This window comes from Chiloscyllium plagiosum, chromosome 10 (assembly GCF_004010195.1).
Source record: "Chiloscyllium plagiosum isolate BGI_BamShark_2017 chromosome 10, ASM401019v2, whole genome shotgun sequence".
Lineage (NCBI taxonomy): Eukaryota > Metazoa > Chordata > Chondrichthyes > Orectolobiformes > Hemiscylliidae > Chiloscyllium > Chiloscyllium plagiosum.
The window spans coordinates 88,145,018-88,158,701 of record NC_057719.1 but is presented as its reverse complement, the minus strand read 5'-3'; the positions used below and the strand labels follow the sequence as shown (position 1 = coordinate 88,158,701).

Genomic DNA, 13,684 nt, shown 5'->3' with positions numbered 1-13,684 from the left:
CCACTGTGGTCAGACTAACTGGTCTATAATTTCCTGCTTTCTCTCGCCCACCTTTCTTAAAAATGTGGTATAACATTAGCCACCCTCCAATCCTCAGGACCCGACCCCGAATCTATTGAACTCTGGAAAATAATCACCAACGCATCCATGATTTCCCGAGCCACCTCCTTCAGTACTCTGGGATGTAGACCATCAGGCCCTTTTCAACCTTCAGACCTAACAGTCTCTCCAACACCAATTCCTGGCAAATATAAATTCCCTTCAGTTCAGGTCCTTCAGCCACTGTTACCTCAGGGAGATTGGTTGTGTCTTCCCCAGTGAACACAGATCTGAAGTACCCATTTAATTCTTCTGCCATTTCTTTGTTCCCCATAATATATTCCCCTGTTTTTGTCTTCAAGGGCCCAATTTTAGTCCTAACCATTTTTTTGCCTTGCACATATCTAAAAAAGCTTTTACTATCCTCCTTTATATTATTGGCCAGTTTACCTTCGTACCTCATTTTTCCTCTGCGTATTTCCTCCTTAATAATCCTCTGTTGCTCTTTAAAAGCTTCCCAGTCCTCAGTTTTCCCACTTATCTTTGCTATGTTATACTTTTTCTCTTTTAACTTTATATGTTTCTTACCTTCCCTCGTCAGCCACGGCTGCCCATGCCTCCTCCTGGGATTTTTATTCCTTTTAGGAATGAACTGATCCTGCAACTTCTGCATTATACACAGAAATATCCGCCATTGTTCATCCACGGTCATCCCTGCTAAGGTATTGCACCATTGAACTTTGGCCAGCTCCTCCCTCATAGCTCCATAGTTCCCTTTATTCAACAGAAGTACTATCACTTCCGACTGTACCCTCTCCCTCTCAAATTGCAGATTGAAGCTTAATGTATTATGGTTACTACTTCCCAATGGCTCCTTCACTTCGAGGTCTCTGACCAATTCTGGTTCGTTACACAATACCAGAGCCAGAATTGCCTTCTCCCTGGTCGGCTCCAGCACCAGCTGCTCTAAGAATCCATCTCTGAGGACTCCACAAAGACTCTTTCTTGAGGTCCAATACCATCCTGATTCTCCCAGTCTATCTGCATGTTAAAATCCCCCATAACAACTGTAGTAACATCTTTGCGACAGGCCAATTTCAGCTCCTGATTCAACTTACATCCAACATCCAGACTACTGTTTGGGGGCCTGTAGATGACTCTCAAGAGGGTCTTTTTACCCTTAGTATTTCGCAGCTCTATCCACACTGCCTCTATATCCCCTGACTCTAGGTCCCCCCGCGCAAGGGACTGAATTTACTCCCTTACCAACAAAGCCACCCCACCCCCTCTGCCCGTCAGTCTGTCCTTGCGATAGCACGTGTAGCCTTGAATATTCATTTCCCAGGCCCTGTCCACTTGAAGCCACGTCTCAGTTATCCCCACAATATCGTATCTGCCAATTTCCAAAAGAGCCTCAAGCTCATCCATCTTATGTCTAATGCTTCGTGGCTCATCCATCTTATGTCTAATGCTTCGTGCATTCATGTATAGTATTTTTAATTTGTTACTGCGCTCACCCTTCCCATCAACCCCTATTTCACTCAACCTTACAGCATGATCCCTTTCCGAGTTTTCTGCTTCATTGATACAGTTTTCTTTCTTGACTTCTCTTGTTCTAACTTTCCCTTCAATTTCCTTTTTAAGCATCCAGTTTGTCCCCTCCCCCTGCTACTTAGTTTAAATGTAGCGGTGTTGCAATAGAAAACCTGCCTGCCAGAATGCTGGTCCCTAACCTATTAAGGTGCAAGCCATCTCTCTTATAGAATTTATGCTTACCACAAAATATACCCCAGTGATCCCAGAACTTAAATCCTTGCTTCCTGGACCAGTTCCCCAACCACACGTTCAAGTCCATTATCTCCCTGTTTCTGGCCACACCAGCCCGAGGAACTTAGAAGCAAGAGGTTGCCCCCAGAGTCACAGCTGGTATCGTGACATAATCTGTGTGCAAATTGCTTGATCTGCACTGAAATCCAATATCCTGTCAACACCAGGTTATCCTGACATGTCTGTGAAGAATTCCTATTAGGCTGAATTGTTTGAAATCTGTAGATCTGTCAGGGAGAGACAGCAAGTCCCATGTAAATATAGCAGTCAGTGAGTAGAGGTTTGAGGGGTCCCAGAGTTCACTAGAGATGACTTTGATTACACTCAGAACTGAACTGACTATCTTGTACCCTTTCTTTCCTCAGACTGGAGAATTAGTGCGGATCTACAAAGGCCACAACCATGCTGTCACAGTTGTAAACATCCTGGGAAAGGTGATGGTGACAGCCTGCTTAGACAAACTCGTGCGAGTTTATGAACTACAGGTAAGCCAGCTCTGTCACAATGTAACATGGGAATACAGTACAGGTATATCCAGATCTGTCACTGTACAACACTGGGCGTACAGTACAGGTGTACCCAACTCTTCACTGTAACACTGGAATACAGTACAGGTATATCCAGATCTGTCATTGTACAATGGGCATACAGTACAGGTGTATCCAACTCTTCACTGTATAACACTGGGGTACAGTACAGGTGTATCCAAGTCTTCACTGTATAACATTGGGGTACAGTACAGGTGTATCCAATTCTCTCACTGTATAACACTGGGGTACAGTACAGGTATATTCAGATCTGTCACTGTACAACACTGCGGTACAGTACTGGTGTATCCAACTCTGTCACTGTATAACACTGGGGTACAGTACTGGTGTATCCAACTCTGTCACTGTATAACACTGGGGTACAGTACAGGTGTATCCAGATCTGTCACTGTACAACACTGGGGTACAGTACAGGTGTATCTAACTCTGTCACTGTAACACTGGAGTACAGTACAGGCATTCATCGATGGCACAGTGGTTAATACTGTTGCCTCACAGCACCAGAGACCCGGGTTCAATTCCCCCCTCAGGCGACTGACTGTGTGGAGTTTGCACATTCTCCCCGTGTCTGCGTGGGTTTCCTCCAGGTGCTCCGGTTTCCTCCTACAGTCCAAAATGTGCAGATTAGGTGAATTGGCTATGCTAAATTGCCCGTAGCGGTAGGTGAAGGGGTGAAATGTAGGGGAATGGGTCTGGGTGAGTTGCGCTTCGGAGGGTCGGTGTGAGCTTGTTGGGCCGAAGGGCCTGTTTCCACACTGTAAGTAATCTAATCTAATCTAAAAATATCCAGACCTGTCACTGTACAACACTGGGGTACAGTACAGGTGTATCCAACTCTATCACTGTAATACTGGAATACAGTACAGGTATATCCAGATCTGTCACTGTTCAACACTGGGGTACAGTACAGGTGTATCCAACTCTTCACAGTATAACACTGGGGTACAGTACAAGTGTATCCAAGTCTTCACAGTATAACATTGGCGTACAGTACAGGTGTATTCAATTCCCTCTCTGTATAACCCTGGAGTACAGTACAGATATATCCAACTCTGTCACTGTATAACACTGGGGTACAGTACTATTGTATCCACCTCTGTTACTGTATAACACTGGGGTACAGTACAGGTGTATCCAATTCTGCCACTGTATAACACAGGTACAGTACTGGTGTATCCAACTTGTCACTGCATAACACGAGTACAGTGCAGGTGTATCCAGTTCTGTCACTGTATACACTGGAGTACAGTACAGGTGTATCCAACTCTGTCACTGTATAACACTGGGGTATAGTACAGGTGTATCCAATTCTGTCACTGTATAACACTGGAGTACAGCCCTGGTGCAAAGAGCTTTATTGCAGTGTAACACTGGAGTATAGTACAAGTGTACATAACTCTGCACCTGTGTGACACATGTACAGTACTGATGTGTACATGCTTTGCCACTGTGTAACACTAGTACAGCACTGTTGTATGTACAGGTCTATCGCTGTGTAACACTGGAGTACAGTATAGAGCCCTGTCACTGTGTATCAATGGAGTGCAGTACTGGTGTGTCACTGTAACACAAGGTTGCAGTGTTGATGGGTGCAGTTCTGTTTTTATTCTTTCCCAAGTTGTGGGTCATTGCTGGACATAATTTATTGCCTTTGCTAATAGTCATTCAGAAGGTGGCACAAAGTCACTTTATACAGTCACTCCAGTCAATCTGCTGCAGAGTTATCCATTGTGCTATTTAGGGTGTTTGAGAGTTTTGACCCAGTGACAGTGGTGATATATTTCCCTGGTCAGGGTGGTGAGTAATTTGGAGGGGAACCTGCAGCTGGTGGAGTTCCCATGTATCTGTTGCCCTGTCCTTCTAGATGGAAGTGATTGTGGTTTTAGGAGGCTCTGTCTAAGAACCTCTGTTGAATTTCTTCATTGCAGATAGTACACCACCAACACTTAGTAGCAGCAGTATGGAGGGAGTGGTTGTTGGTGGATGTGGTGCCAATCAAGTGAGCTGCATCGTCCTGGATGGTGACAAGCCCCAACAGTACCCATCTAGTCAAGTGGAGGATATTTCATCACACTCCTGACTTGTGCCTTGTCTGACTTAGGTTTTAGGGAGTCAGGAGGTGAGTTTCTTGCCACAATATTCCTAGCCTCTGACCTGCTATTGTAGCCACTTTGTTTATATGGCTAGTTTAGGTTCTGGTCGATAGTAACCCTCAGAAATTTGATAATAGGGAGTTCAGTGATGGTAATGCTATTGAATGTCATGGGATGATGGTTATTTGGCATGAATGTTTCTTGCCACTTGTCAGCCCAAATCTGCATATTGTTGAGATATTGCTGCATTTGAACGAGAACTGCTTCACTGTCTTGAGTAGTTGTGAGTGGTGATAACGTTTACGATCATCAGTGAACATCCCCACTTCAACCGTATTGAAACTGCAACTTCTGCAAAGATGTCCTGGAGCTGAGATGACAGAGCTCCAACAACCCCAATCATCTTCCTATTTGCTAGCTATGACACCAACCAGTGGTGAGTTTTGCTCAGGCTCCTTGATGCCAAGGGCATCTCACCTTAACTCTGAAATTCAGCTGTTTTTGTCCATGCTTCATTCAAGCCTAAAGCCAGGAGCCGCAGTACAGGTGAATTTGGGTCTGTCACTATATAATACATGCAATGCTGGTTGTTCCGGTCTGTCATTGATTGGCTGGGTTCAGAGATGCTGAATATGTCTATTTCTGTACAGTTACAGTACTGGTCGATGCAGGCGAACATGACATTCGTAATATACACAGGTCTGTCACTGTTTAAGACTGATTAAGAGTTTTGGTGGATGTAGTTCTACCACTGTATTGACATTAGTGTACAGTCCTGGTCGGAGCAAAGGTCTGTCACCTTTGACTTGGAAGCTGCATGTGAAGAAAATCTTGTATCTTTAAAATGTCTGTGGAGTTTGTATTTGGGTTTAAGAACATTTAAAAAGATCCCATCTGGGTACCTTGGGTCCCAGTAAGATCACTCCTCATTTTTCCAAACACCAACAACCGTATCTCACAAGGCAATCTCTGATTTCCTCTGCAAAACTGTCCTTCCTTAAGTCAGCCACCAAACTGTACACATACTTTTGGCCTCAGCAATTGCAACAAGACTTCCAATAATACCATTAATGGGAACAGGAGTAGACCATTTGCCCTGGGCTAGCCTACTTTGCTCTTCAGTAAAATGATATCTGCTCTTGGATGTCAACTCCTCCTTTCTGCCTGCTCCCTATATCAGGTGTTTAACTGAAACACCAAAATCTGTCTAAGCCAACCTTGAAGATACTCAACACCCAAAGCCCTCAGTTCTGAGGATTCACAACCAATTAGGTGAAATAATTTCTCCTTGTCTCAGTCTGAAATGATCTGATGCTTATCATGAAACTCTACTGTGTGTTAGATTCCCCAATGAGCCAAAACAAACTTCATGTGTTTCAATGAGTTCTCCCCCCATCCTAAACTCTAAAGGATACAGACCCCGTTTACTTTGCCTGTCATCTCAGAGACCACTCTCAAAGCCCAGAAACCTTTGCACATCATGTTCCAGGTGCCAAAATCACGTATAATTGTAGTGAGACTTCTTGAGTCCTGCAAATTTGCCTTCCGAATTGCTTGGTGACTGTGTTTCACACATAAAGCTACCCAGATCCCTCTGAATTGTATCATTCTGTGAGGTCTCTTCATTAAAATAATATTCTGCTTTTAATTTTTCCTGCCAAAGTTCACATTATGCACCATCTGTCATATATTTCCCATTTACTTAACCTATTTATATGCCTTATGTATGCTCCTCACAACTTGCTTTCGAACCTGTTTTTAAGCAAATTTGTCTAAAATACGGTCAATCCAAGTCAATTATATAGATTCAAGTAGCTGAGCCCTCAACAGTGATTTTGGCAGTCCACCAGTTACTTTTCCAATCTGACCCATTTATCCAGACTTTGTTTCCTGTTGGTTAGCTGGTTTAACACTCTCAACAGCATGAGCTCTTACCCTTTTCACGCAGCACCAGCCATGCTGCAGAGGCCACTGTTTTCAAACTCCTAGTGTTTACCAAGCTCTGTAGAGAAGTCAGTTTATTGTTTGAAAATAAGAAGAAAATCAGAATTTCAGAAGCTTCAGGAGAAATGCTGTGTGATCCCAGCTAAAAGGTTCTGAACGCTGAAATTAGTGTGGACAGTTCAGGCATACAAAAGAGCCAAGGATTTGTATCAGAGGACCAGTTTGTGAGACTGGAAATTATTGCTTGCTTAGTTAAACAGGAACTGGGAAAAGATACACCATCAGAATTGCTATAACCCAAAAGAAGGGTTCATAGCATTCTGATGTGCTGGTGGTAATGTAACTGAGAGGCTGGCTACAGTTTGTTGCTGTGTAAAACCGCAGTACAATACTGGTGGTTTCAGGACAGTCACCTGTACTAACCACACTCTGTAGGTTCTGCCCATGATTACCTTGTATTTTATTTCTGGTGACATGATCTTACATTTGACTTATCTACTGCACAATCTCATACAAACAAGTGTGACATGAATGAGACCAACTGGTGAAATCTATATGTCATGTTGTATTTGTTTCTAAAATACTTGAGGACGTTAAAATTCAAGTGTTTGTGTTCGTCCCTATCTCTTTAGTTTCTTCCAGCCTGCAAAACTTTGAGATGCCCATAATCCTCTAATTCTATCCCCGTCAGACAGATTTTAATCATCCTGTCATTATACTTTGAGCTCCCAAGAACCTCAGCGTTCCAATCCATTCACTCCCCTCCCCTGCTCTCCTTTTGGATCCTCGTGTAGCTCTGTGTCCACATCTCTTTGATAGTGTTCCTGTGAAGATCCTTGAAACTGTTTTACCTGTGTTAACAGGGCTATATTTACCTAACCTGTTAACAGGGCTATATTTACCTAACTTAAAGTTAAGCAGAACAACATGTAGAATGATTGTCTAACAGAATGTTATTCTCCTTATCTTTTGGTATCTAGTCACACGATCGTTTACAAGTATATGGTGGCCACAAGGATATGTTGATGTGTATGGTCATACACAAGAGCATGGTGAGTGTCAGCAGCAATCTGATTAAATATGAACATTCCCCTTGCAGTGATCCATTGGAATCAAGGAATTGCCCCTGTCCCCGCCCCCGCCCTGGTGCGTTACACCATGATACAGCAATGAATGGCAGGATCACTGCTGTACTATCTGTTTGACAAATCCAAATTACAAATCCAGTGAATCAGAGGTCTAGGATAATGATGTAGAGAGAACAAGTGTTTAGATCCCACCAGGGCAGCTGAGGCGGGGGAGCTTAAATACAATAAAATGGAAAGCTCAGTGATGACAATTAAATTCCCAAATTATCATAAAAACCGATCCAGTTTCTTCCCGTTCTCAAAGGAAGAAAATCTGCCCTCCTTCACCAGTCTAATCTTTGCTTTGCATCTGGAGTTAGCTAATGTGGTTGATTCACAACTTCCCTCTGAAATGGCCTAGCAAGCTGCTCAGTTCAAGGGCAGTTATGAAACTCAAGTTTTTTTTTGAGACTTTTTTCAAACACTACAGCGCAACACAGGCCTTTCGGCCCTCTATGTTTTGATCAGCAATTTTATTTTTACCCATAGATCTACACAGGTTGTTACGATGGCAGTATACAGGCTGTGCGACTGAACTTGATGCAGAACTTCCGCTGTTGGGTAAGTAGGAAAGAAACTTTGTGTATAAATATACAACAGTTGGTTGCTGCTGTACCCACCTCTTGCTAAATCTGACTGTTGTACTCAACTCATACTGTATTTTAGCCTGTCTCCTTAACCCTACTGTGCCCAGCTCACGCTGTATCTGCTGTTTCCCTGACTCCTCTATACCATGTTCTCACTGTATTTCCCTTTCATGAAGCCAAGCTGATTTTTCTTGATTAGATTATTATTTTCCAAATCAGCTATTACAACTTTAATAATTGATTCCAGTGCTTCTGCTTAAAGTTACCTGCACTTTGCCTCAATCCATTTATGAATAGATACATCACATTGCTAGTTTTCCAATCCTCAAGTACTTCTCCAAAATCCAAGAATTTTTGGAAAATTACATCCAATGCATCCACTATCTGTGTAGCTCACTTCTTTACATTCCCTGCTCACAATGTGGTCTCCTTTACATTGGTGAGACTAAATGTAGACTGGGTGACCACTTTACTGAATATCTCCACTCCACGTGTCAGTGACCCCAACTTTCCAGTTTCAATAAACCACCTTGTTTCTGTGATAACACTTTGTCCTTGGTGTGCAGAAATATTCCAGTGAACCTCATTGGAGGAACAACACCTATTTTCTACTTTTCAGCCTCTATTGAGTCCACAGTCAGAGTATTACAGTCCTCTGTTGCTCTTACATCACCCATTTTCTGTTGGTGTTGGTCTTTGTTTGTGTCTTATTTGGCTTGTTCTACTTTTCACAGCTAATATTTCTATTTTCTAATACCTATTTTTCATCTCTATCACTCCTTTACCACCTCTATCACTGCCTTTGTCTTTTGCTGTGAGCACCCCCACAATCTATTTCTAGACATTACTCTTCCCCCTCGGTCAACAACACAAGCAGTGTTTTCCAGCTCCTTTCAATTCTGGACTCGAAACTTTAACTTGTTTCTCTCTCCACAGATACTGCCAGACATGCTGCACCAGCATTCTGTTTTGTTTTGGATGCGGAGTTGTCTCCATTGACAGCAAACAAGAGTTTTGATTCATGGAAGTTTTTCAGATTGAAGGACGATATTTAACAGAGTTGCCCAGGGGTTTAGGACCTTTGCTGTTGCTGAATTCAAAATGTGCAGATGATACAAAAATCTGGAAGTGTTATGAGCTGTGAGGAGGATGGTGTTGAACATCTGAAGGACAGACAACTTGGTGAACTGGGCAGACAAATGGCAGATGAAGTATACAGCATTTTTATTTTAAATGCTGGAGCATATGTGTATATGTGCATAACTCATTGAAAATGGTTAGACAGTTTGAGAGAGCAGTTTCCAGAACGTACAGTGTGCTGGCCATTATTAATATGAGCATAGAGAACAAGAGCAAGAAGGTGCCATTAAACTTGTGTACAACACTGGTTTTGTTTGGAGAACGGGGTTTTGCATCCACTTCTGGGCTGTACACTTCAGAAGGGTGTGAAGCCACTAGAGAGTATATGCAGAAAGGGTTATGAGAATGGTCCTGGGGTGAATGGATAGGTTGAAGAAATTGGGGCTGTTACTTTTGGAGAAGGCTTAGAGGAGATTTGATAGAGATATTTAAAATCATGAGGGTCTGGGGTAATTAGAACAATACATTCCCCGTTAAAGGAATCACGAACAAGAGGACACAAATTTCAGCTAATTGGCAAAAGAAGTAACAGCTACATGAATGTTTTCTCACACGGTGGATGGTTCGACTCTGGGACAATACTACAGGTTACTGGGAAGTGAGGAGGCAAGGTCAATTGAAGAGTTCAAAACAGAAGTAGGATTTTAAATGAAAAGAAAGGGTTACAAGGAGTAATGAGAGACTAATGCTGGGTGATTTGTTCCAGAGTGCCAGTACACGCAGAATGGACTGAAGAGCTGCTTATGCTGTAATCATTTTGTGAATCCAACTGATATATTCAAATATATTCTCCCTAACCCCACCTCCTTTCCATTGTTCTCCCTCATCACTCACTGCCCCTCTGTGCCCATTTAATTCTTTGCCTGTTCCCTTTCAGTGGTCTGGCTGTACTTTGATTTTTGGTGTTCTCAGTCACCTGAAGCATCACCTGTTGTCTGATCACCACAACCCCACCTTCCAGACTCAGAAGTGTCGCTGGCGCAACTGTGACGCTTTCTTCTCTGTGAAAAATGGGTCCAAACAGGTGAGGAAAGACAGGGGCTAGGAAAGAACAAGGTCACTTGAAAAATTACTGAAGGGCAAGTCCAGTCAGCATTCTGTACCTGAGGCAGGGGAACTGAGTTATAGGTGGGAATCTATTCAGGGTTTATAATGAGTTTTTAATGTACTGCAGTGTGTATGTTCTATAGATCGTCAAATGTATAGAATTGAAATAATATATAGACTAATGGGTAAAAACTGAAAGAACTGTGGATGCTGTAAATCAGAAACAAAAACAGAAGCTGCTGGAAAAGCTCAGCAGATCTAGCAGCATCTGTGAGGAAAGATCAGAGTTAACGTTTTGGATCCAATGATCTGCTGGAGAACTTGAAGTGTCTGTGGAAGGGCCACCCGACCCAAAACGCTAACTCTGATTTCTCTTCATAGATGCTGCCAGACCTGCTGAGCTTTTCAAGCAGCTTCTGTTTTTGGTATAGGACAACGGAAGTAAGCTCAAAGGCAGGAATCTCTACAAGTTTGTGTGGTTCCACAGAAGTACCTGATGGATGAGTTACAGACTGCTGTACACTCCAGATGCATTGTGTGTACATATCAAATACTTGGATCAAGCTTAAATCTGATCAGGGGGTGTTTTGGGATTCTTGTGAATGATTTACAGACGGGAATCTAACTAAGAGGTTTGTGAGATTCAAATATATAGGTTATCTGTCCGAGCTGGAGCTTTTGCTTATCAGGACGATGTGGGTGTGAAACAAGTCCTTGTCTGTCTGTCTGCCCATGGTATTCTGAAACCTTGTTAATTGGTTTTGCAGGATGTTCCCAAGCACCTTTGTGAGCATGCTGAGGAGAATGGCCAGGTGGACCCATGAGAAGATATTTGACCTCCCAAATTGGGAAGCAGTTTAGAAGTCTTTATAAAATAAATCGTCTTTACACAATACGTTTCCATCATTCCAAGGTGATAATATTTAAAACGTGCTGCAGATCTTGGAGGAGTCTCGATGGCTTCACATCTGGACTAAACCTACCAGCTGCAGGTGTCTCAGATCTGTACGCAACACAGGCTGTGTTGCCTGAAGGGTGAAAGTTGACAGAATGGGACTTTAAAGGCATGAAATGAGCAAAGTCGTGGGAATACCAATCAACAATGGCTGCTGCGCAAGTTTGTGCAGTGTGTACTTGCACGTGTCTTGGACTGCATGCAGGTGTGTCTCAGTCTGTGTGCATGAGTTGATTTGTGTGTGTGTGTGTGTATTTGAGAGTCTGGGTCTGCGCGAGTGCATGTGACCAAGTGTGATACTATGGATTTTGTAACTCAAGTACACATTTGTTTGGCAGTTTCCCACCGTTCAAGAGCTGCCGTGTGGAATCCTTGCTGATTCCTGCAGCCAAGATCTGGTCTGTCATTTTGCATTTCTTATTGTTTATTAATTTTATGCCTATTAAATTGATAGAGAATTACATTAAGAAAATATGGTTTCTGAATCAGGACTGAGGTTTTTTTTTAAATATATGGGATGGAATTTGAGTGTGTTTTGTACGTGTTAGGGATTGTGGAATGGATGTAGATGTTGATGCTCAGGCCGTATTCTGAGGGGGAAGTCTCAATTCGATTCAAGTCCAGTCCTGATGGTGAAAACCATGGCTGGAGTAGAGACATGATCTGGTGGGTTTTTTTTGTTCATGCTGTGTGTGTATACTGCAAATCACTGCGGTTTATTTATTCTTTGGTTCAATGCGATTATCGTTTGATGTGAGCATGGGGTCACAGTCAGGCCTTGAGCTACATTGCAGCCTGACCATGACCATTTCATTGAATTTTTTAAGTAAAGCTTTATTTTCTTCAAGATTTTAAGCTAAAATATACTAAGGTCGGTAATTGGATGAGGTATCAAGAAAAGATTCTTTGAAGGATAGGTTGGCCAAATGAAACTGTACTATGAGGTTGTGAATTGTGCACCCTTTTTACAGAGTGTATAACATATGGCACCAAGGCTGAGTGCTTTTGCAACACAAGGGACAAAGCAAAGAGGCTGCGTTTTGTACCTGCTTTGTGCGCCTACAAGTAATATGGCCATGACTTTATGTATTGTACATGGCCCCTTAAATGTATCACAAGTGGCCATGAGGCTACATATTATGTACACCATGTATCATGTAGCTGCATATTGTATATGATTGTGAGACTGCGTCATAGGTAAGACTGTGAATTGTCAGTGTGTGGTCGGAATGAATGTTTACAATAAATGATTTTACATTGATTTGGAAACTATTCCAAGAATCTGAATAAATGTCACTCAGGATGTATTTCTGAATCAGATGTTTCTGATCTATCCCTTGGTTTTTAATGTTCAAAATGGACTGGAATAGCTTATCAGTTGAACTTAACCTGTCCCATTCAACTGGCCTACCACCTGCAGACTGTTTCATACATGAGCTACACAACAGATAAACACCTGTAATGGGGAGGTACACAATATTTGGAGCTTCACAAAGACTACACAGATCACAGAATTGTTCTTTACTGGCTCTTTTATGAGCAATTTATTTTTGTCATTCTGCTGTAACCTTGCACTTTTTCTTTTCAGATAATAGTCTAATTCGCGTTTGAATGTTGTAATTGAATTTGCCTGCTTCATCCTCTCAGGCAATGCATTCCTCTTGACTACTGTGAAGAAGGTCTGCTTTACTTCCGGCCTATTCTCTAAGATTAAAACTGGTTTGGACCCATCACAGATTGGATTACATTTCACGTCTCCCTCCCACTTTATTAGCAGCTTTTTGGAGTTTGCTGGGAAACCATTATCATCTAATTTGGCAATTTACACTCCAGTTAGAGAGGCTGACCACCACCTTTGTAAAGTCACTTTGTTGTATTTGATTGAGATACGTTTGTAACCAAGGCAGGAGCTAGGGTTTCTAATTTATGGACCATGTTCTGAAAGAAGGGGAAAACAAAATCCTGAAACCTAAACTAATTTATGCCTATGCACACATTTCCCCCACTACTCTGTAATTAATCTAATACAAATTATATCTGCTGTTGTCTCGTGATTCAATGAAAAGGACTGAACTCTGCCTTTTTCTAGTTAAAGTGCTTTTGAAACTTGGAGCTTGTTTAATAGCTCTTCTCTGAACGTCTCTGGATGAATTGGAACATTAAGATTTACCTCTTCTGCAAAATACAAAACTGAGATAATGATGTCATTTTCGTTTGATCAAAGGTTCCTTGAGGTTGGATTTAAGGATTTCTTTTCATTATTGCCAATTCCTTTGAGGTCATCCACTTAGACAGTAACATCGATTCTGTCTGTGTGGGGTGCTTGCCCCATTGCAATATTAAATTAATCCATCATTATCTTAAATAGTTACCAGTC

General features: G+C 42.2%; 1 protein-coding gene across 1 annotated transcript in view; it reads left to right on the top strand.

Annotated features, from left to right (window-relative positions):
• znf106a (zinc finger protein 106a) overlaps positions 1-11,715 on the top strand; it is a 92,082-nt gene extending 80,367 nt beyond the window's left edge. The window contains exons 18-22 of the mRNA XM_043698332.1: positions 2,232-2,351; positions 7,432-7,503; positions 8,068-8,139; positions 10,183-10,329; positions 11,120-11,715. Coding sequence (XP_043554267.1) covers positions 2,232-2,351; positions 7,432-7,503; positions 8,068-8,139; positions 10,183-10,329; positions 11,120-11,176 — 468 coding nt within the window. The 3' untranslated portion in view covers positions 11,177-11,715. The remainder of the gene's footprint in view (positions 1-2,231; positions 2,352-7,431; positions 7,504-8,067; positions 8,140-10,182; positions 10,330-11,119) is intronic.
• Positions 11,716-13,684: the final 1,969 nt, after the last annotated feature.